Source organism: Bison bison, unplaced genomic scaffold, assembly GCF_000754665.1.
Source record: "Bison bison bison isolate TAMUID 2011002044 unplaced genomic scaffold, Bison_UMD1.0 scf7180017864329, whole genome shotgun sequence".
Taxonomy (NCBI): Eukaryota; Metazoa; Chordata; class Mammalia; order Artiodactyla; family Bovidae; genus Bison; species Bison bison.
Window position 1 is genome coordinate 5,392,895 of NW_011494901.1, and position 6,868 is coordinate 5,399,762.

The 6,868-nt window shown below is 42.9% G+C and overlaps 1 protein-coding gene across 1 annotated transcript in view; it reads right to left on the reverse strand.

Annotated features, from left to right (window-relative positions):
• CDK7 (cyclin-dependent kinase 7) overlaps nt 1-2,444 on the reverse strand; it is a 29,472-nt gene extending 27,028 nt beyond the window's left edge. The window contains exons 1-2 of the mRNA XM_010853595.1: nt 2,263-2,444; nt 1,849-1,908 (exon numbers count right to left, since the gene is read on the reverse strand). Of these exons, the coding sequence (XP_010851897.1) occupies nt 1,849-1,908; nt 2,263-2,328 (126 nt within the window). The 5' untranslated portion in view covers nt 2,329-2,444. The remainder of the gene's footprint in view (nt 1-1,848; nt 1,909-2,262) is intronic.
• Between the last annotated feature and the right edge of the window lie 4,424 nt (nt 2,445-6,868).

Consider the following 6,868-nt stretch of genomic DNA (forward strand, 5'->3'; position numbering starts at 1 on the left):
AGGATGAATTCTAAATCCTAATTTATGATAAAAGCAAGCAAGTAAGTAAACCAACTGGGATTTTCAGAAAACCCACAGAACTCAATATGCCAACAGTTTGAAGAGACCGTATCAGTTAGTCAAGCCAATACATTTTTAAGAGTGTCTGCAAAGGTACTAGCCACAGTCCTAAATATAATTTGAGTGGTAGTAAATAGAAAATAAACTCAAAGATAAAAGATTTTGATAAATGCTATGAAGATAACAAAGAAATATGGAAAAGAACACTAGGGAAGAAGGCAGGTACACCTGTTTTAGCTAGAATGACCAGCATAAGTCTGTATGTACAAGAGATATCTGACTGAGATCTAAATGATAAGGAACCAGCCAAGCCAAGTTTTAGAGGAAAAATACACCAACTGGAAGCCAGAGCAAATGCAATGAATCTGGGACTGGGATGCATTTAATATACTCAAGGGATAGAAAGGTCAGTGTGGCTAGAATAAAGTGAACCAGGGGCAGAATCAGAAAAATAACTTAAAAAGGATTAGGAAAGTTAAGGGTTTTACAAGGGAGTAGCTATAAATAGCATTGACTTATAGAACACAAACTGAAAAAGGAGATTAGACACATTAGAAAAAGTAAAAAAGATAACTATGACAGCAATAATTGTAGAAAAGAAGAATGGGGAGCAGGTGTTAAGAATATGAGAGGGATGTGCTTCAAAGGAATTAGGGGTTTTGAAGGAAAAACAGGTTCAGAGCAGCAACAGGAACAATAGGAAGGTGGCTACCTAAGCCACCAACAGGCCTTTTGTGCTCAGTCACTCAGCCATGTCTGACTCTTTGCAACGCCGCAGACCCACCAGGTTCCTCTATCTATGAGGTGTGAGGAAGCCAGCATCTCCTGAGAGGGTTACTGATTTCAGAAGTATGGGGAAAGGCAATCAGCCTGGAAGCAGTACCACTGGATCTAAAGCCTGGCTCTCTCAACTACTACCTGTGCCATCTTGATGAGTCACCTCATCTCCCTTAGCTTCAGGCACCTCAAGTATAAAACCAAGATACCTTACCTACGTCACCTGGTTCTTATGAGGGTTAAATGAAAAAACAAGGGTCAGAGTGCTTGGCATATAGAAAGCCAAATATGACCTAAGTTTCTTGAATGAAATGCAAGTAAAAAAGGTACTTAAACCATTAAAAAAAGGCACCCCATCAATGTCATTAATGCTGGCAAAAGCCTTTAACGGTAAATATGTATTCAGAAAAATACAGATATAGAGTGGACGCTGGTGAGGAAGAAATAGGGACCTGGAAAGATGAGTAGTTCTGAGGGCCCAACAGACGAGCATATTTGTCCCCTTTGTCAATGTGTGCGTTTATAAAACAAACAAGATACAGACCTTCTTCATCTCAGTTTCAATGGATAGAACAAAACGCTAGTTCAACCCGAGTTCCACCCTGGAACACAAGACACTAAGATATTCTATTTTCTTTGAAAATGACATAAGTAACTCATTAGCAGAGCACAGTCAAGAGTAGTAACAAGGCGAGTCACCGGCTCTAACACAGACACAGACAGACATACACACACACCAGTAACAAGGCGAGTCACGGGCTCTCACACACACACAGACACACGAGTAACAAGGCGAGTCACCAGCTCAAACACACAGAGACACACACACATGCACACACATGCACCCTGTAACAAGGAGAGTCACCGGCTCTAACACACAAACACACGAGTAACAAGAGTCACTAACACACAGACACACACACACGCACCAGTAACAAGGCGAGTCACCGGCTCTAACACACACACAGACACACACACACCTTCAAGACACAAAAACAAACTGCAACTCACTTTCTTAATGGCGACAATTTGGTTGGTGTTCTTGTCTCTGGCCTTGTAAACCGTGGCAAACTAGACAGAAAAACAGGAGTCATGTTAGGTTTGTGAGGACTTCTTGGTTTGTGTTGGTCTTTTCACTTTTTTTAGATTTGGGGAAGCAAGGAATCCAGGGTTCTCAGAGCAAATTCGCGGCGGCTGGCAACGTGCTGAGGTCGTCCACGTCCCGTTCCAGTCCACTGAGCGGAGAGGGCCGCTCAGGGACTCAGGTCCAGGGGGGACCAAGGGGCGGCAGGGGCGTCTGGGCAGCCTCCTCCGAGGAGAACGAGGAGCGCCCGTCCGCTGGCTTCCACGAGAAAACTTTCGACAGTGTGAGGCGGCCCGGCGCTCCCTGCTCAGGGCCCTCCGAGCCCCGCCCGAGAGCCTCACCTGTCCCTCCCCGAGGAAGTCCAGTTTTTCATAACGCTTCGCTCGCGACTTCACGTCCACTGCCATCCGTCGCGAGGAGCCCGTCTCCAGCTGAAAAGGGTGAGCCGCCAAGACAGCAGGAATTTAAAGCTACCTTAAAACCTCCAACAGCCACTTCCGCCCACTGAGCGCCGACGCTTCACTCGCTCCGCCCCCACTTCCGGGGTGGGCGGGGATGCTCTGAAGTAGGTCCAGCCAGAGCCCTCCCTACGGAAGCTGCGCGAGGCGAGGCGGGACTGCCGGGCTTCCCTGAACTCGGCCCCGTCTGCTCACGTGACCGCAGATAGTACCGGAGGCGTGGTCCTCTTACAGGTAGCTAGTGTGTCGCCCTGTTACCGTTTCAACAGGTATTTTCTTCACTACTGAGGACCGATGAGCGCTCTGAGTTCAGGATTTAATAGGTGTGTATGGGTGTGGAAAGCTTGGCCTTGTCTCTGATCTCTGGTTTTTGCTCAAGGCTATCCTGTCACCATGGTTACCATGGACCCCCAAGCCGACAATTTCAAGTTACTTAAGCAGAGTTGGATGGTATCACCGACTGGATGGATATGAGTTTGAGTAGGCTCCGGGAGTTGGTGATGGACAGGGAAGCCTGGCGTGCTGTAGTCCATGTGGTCACAGAGTCAGACAAGACTGAGTGACTGAACTGAACTGAAGTGAGTGCTAGTTCTTAAGGTCTGGTCAAGAGGCATTCTTAGTCCTTTATGAAGAAGCACATTCAGGCAAACAAATTCCTAGTAAGCTGAACAATTTCATGCTGTGGAACAGACTTCTGACCATCAGTTTTTCACCCTGTAAGGTGGAAGGAACTAATAGATTTCATCGTAGGCGGTTGCGAGGATTAAATGATACTTGCACAAAGTTTTAAGCATAGTGCTCAATGGTTAACTGTAATCAGTACCCGACTTTATTCACTTTTCATACAAATCAACAAACACATTAATTCATATATTTAACGAATATATATTGAGTGCTTACTGTATGTTGGGCTCTGTTGCAGACTCTGAGAAATCAGCCAGCTAAAAACGAAGATCCCTGCCTTCCAATGGGAGGAGCTAACAAAACAATTAAAATTCTCTATAATACATAGTGACCAGTGCTACTGAGATAGTAAAGCAGGAAAAGGGAATAGATGGTAGGGTTTGTGATTTTAAATAGGGTGTTACCAGAAAGATATTACTGAAAAACCACTGCAAAGTTTTGAGCAGATAAATGATATCTGACTTAATGTTTTAAAAGCCTCCCTTTGTTGTGAGAAATTACACTATAAGCTTAGAGGGGCAAGGAGAAGCAAGAAGGCCAGTTAAATAATTTTTGCAGTGATCCAGATGGTTGTATTGAGAGTACCAGTTTAGCTTCTAGACAATAGATTTGCTGACACTTAATATGGGTTATGGAAAAGAAAAGGATAATTCCAAGGTTTTGAGCTGGAGCATTTAATGTTTTAAGAATTTAACATTCTTAGAGAGATGGAAATAGACCACCTTACCTGCCTCCTGAGAAATCTGTGTCCAGGTCACAAAGCAACAGTTAGAAATGGACATGGAAAAACGGACTGGTTCCAAACTGGGAAAGGAGTACATCAAGGCTGTATATTGTCACACTGCTTATTTAACTTATATGCAGAGTACATTATACAAAATGCTGGGCTGGATGAAGCACAAGCTGGAATCAAGATTTCCAGGAGAAATATCAATAACCTCAGATATGCAGATGACACCACCCTTATGTCTGGAAGCGAAGAAGAACTAAAGAGCCTCTTGATGAAAGAGGTAAGTGAAAAAGCTGGGTTAAAACTCAGTATTCAAAAAATCAAAGATGACATCCGGTCCCATCACCTCATGGTGAATAGATAATGAAACAATGGAAACAGTGACAGACTTTATTTTCTTGGGCTCCAAAATCACTGAAGATGGTGACTGCAGCCATGAAATTAAAAGATGCTTGCTCCTTGGAAGAAAAGCTATGACCTACCTAGACAGCATATTAAAAAGCAGAGACATTACTTTACCAACAAAGTTGGTAAATACAGTCAAAGCTATGGTTCTTCCAGTAGTCATGTATGGATGTAAGAGTTGGACCATAAAGAAAGCTGAGCACTGAAGAACTGATGCTTTTGAATTGTGGTGTTGGGAAAGACTCTTGAGAGTCCCTTGGACGGCACAGAGATCAAAACAGTCAATCTTAAAGGAAATCAGTCCTGGATATTCATTGGAAGGACTGATGCTGAAGCTGAAACTCCAAAACTTTGGCCACCTGACGTGAAGAACTGACTCATTGGAAAAGACGCTGATGCAGGGAAAGACTGAAGGCAGAAGAAGGGGATGACAGAGCATGAAATGATTGGATGGCATCATTGATTTGATGGACATGAGTTTGAGCTGGCTTTGGAGTTGGTGATGGACAGGGAAGCCTGGTGTGCTGCAGTCCATGGGGTTGCAAAGAGTCGGACATGACTGAGCAACTGAACTGATTTAATATTTCTGAGAGTTGAGAATCCTGATTTTCAGAGTTATATTGATGAAGGCAGCAGAATACAAAAGCTGATAACTTACTCAGGTAATATAGTGTAAAAGTTGAGTCCTTGCTCTGGATCTAGACTACCTGCATATGAATATTGGACCCACAAATATTTTTCCTAGATTTATGATTTAGGCACATCATTTAACCTTGCTGTTGCTAGTTTCCTCTTGTGTAATAGGACCTGCTCACTGGGTTGCTACAAGGCTTAAATGACTGCACACTTCAAAAACCCTTAAGATACTGTCCAACAGTGCTCAGTTTATGTTAACAATAACTGTTATTGGTCACCTTCCAACTCTTTTGTCACCACTTGGGTCTTTATTGAGTGCTGATATATTCATTAAGCAAAATTCTCCTACATCACAGAAAACACACCATCTCTATCACTCTCTCTCTTAATTGTGGCAAGTCATAGCCAGTGATATATGGTGTGTGACTTAGGTCACAGTTCCTTCTAAAAGACATCACTGTAACAGTAATCTATTCTCACTTGTAGAAACAAGCTAAATAGTGAACTAAATTTGAGGCTTGAGGTTCCCAAGTGTGCCATGGCATATGAATTGATAAGCCCACTAAACCATACTTTAGACAAGTGAATTTCCATTTTGGAACTTTTTAAATAGGGTAACAAAGGCAATGTGTAAGTGATATTCTGGGTCCATTAGGTCATTGTATAAATATAAAATACCATTAAGCATGTGAATAGCATTTTACAGTTAACAAGGCACTTTTACACACCAGTGGAAATCAGCTTCCAAGATGGTCCTAATGATTCTTGCCTTCTGGTATGAATGCACTTGGGTAGTTTCGTCAATGAAATGGACTATTTTCTGTAACTAACACAGTATAGCAGAAATGAATTTGTATAGTGGGTGTAGATCAGAGGGATTGCTGTTTCTGCTTGTTAACTTAGATCACCCTCTCTGGGGATGTCAGCCATCATGTTGTGAATTCATTTGGGGAGCCTTGTGGAGAGGCCTAGGTAGAGAATTGAGGTCTCCTACCAACAGCATCAACCTGCCAGCAAAGTGAGTTAGCTATCTTGTTGGAGCTAGATGGTCCAGCCCCAGGTGGCATTGACTGCAACCTTATGAGAGACACTGAGCAGAATTGCCCAGGCAAGCTGTTCCAGAATTCCTGACCCAGAGAAACCATGAGCTGTGAAGTGATTATGTTTTTAGCCACTAAGTTTTGGGGTGCTTTGTTACAAAGTAATGGACAATACATGAACCAGGTACTTCCAGATGTAGAAGCTCGGTTTCGAAGAGGCAGAAGAACCAGAGATCAAATTGCCAACATTTGTTGAATCACAGAGAAAGCAACGGAGTTCTAGAAAAACATCTACTTCTGCTCCATTGAGTACACTGAAGCCTTTGACTGTGTGGATCACAACAAACAGTGGAAAATTCTTGAGACGGGAGTACCAGACCACCTTACCTGTCATCCTGAGTAAGTCTATATATGGGTCAAGAAGCAACAGTTAGACCCAGACATGGAACAACTGATCGGTTCCAAACTGGGAAAGGTGTATGACAAGACTATATATTGTCACCCTGCTTATTTAACTTATATGCAGAGTACATCATACGAAACACTGGGCTGGATGACTCACAAGCTAGAATCAAGATTTCTGGGAGAAATATCAACAACTTCAGATATGCAGATGATACCACTCTAAAGGCAGAAAGTGAAGAGGAACTAAAGAGCCTCTTGATGAAGGTGGGAGTGAAAAAGCTGGCTTAAAACTCAACATTCAAAAAACAAAGATCATGGCATCTGATCCCATCACTTCATGGGAAATAGATGGAGAAACAGTGGAAAGTGTCAGACTTTATTTTTTTGGGCTCCAAAATCACTGCAGATGGTGATTGCAGCCATGAAATTAAAAGACGCTTACTCCTTGGAAGGAAAGTTATGATCAACCTAGATGGCATATTCAAAAGCAGAGACATTACTTTGCCAACAAAGGTCCATCTAGTCAAGGCTATGGTTTTTCCAGTAGTCATGTATGAATGTGAGAGTTGGACTGTGAAGAAAGCTGAGT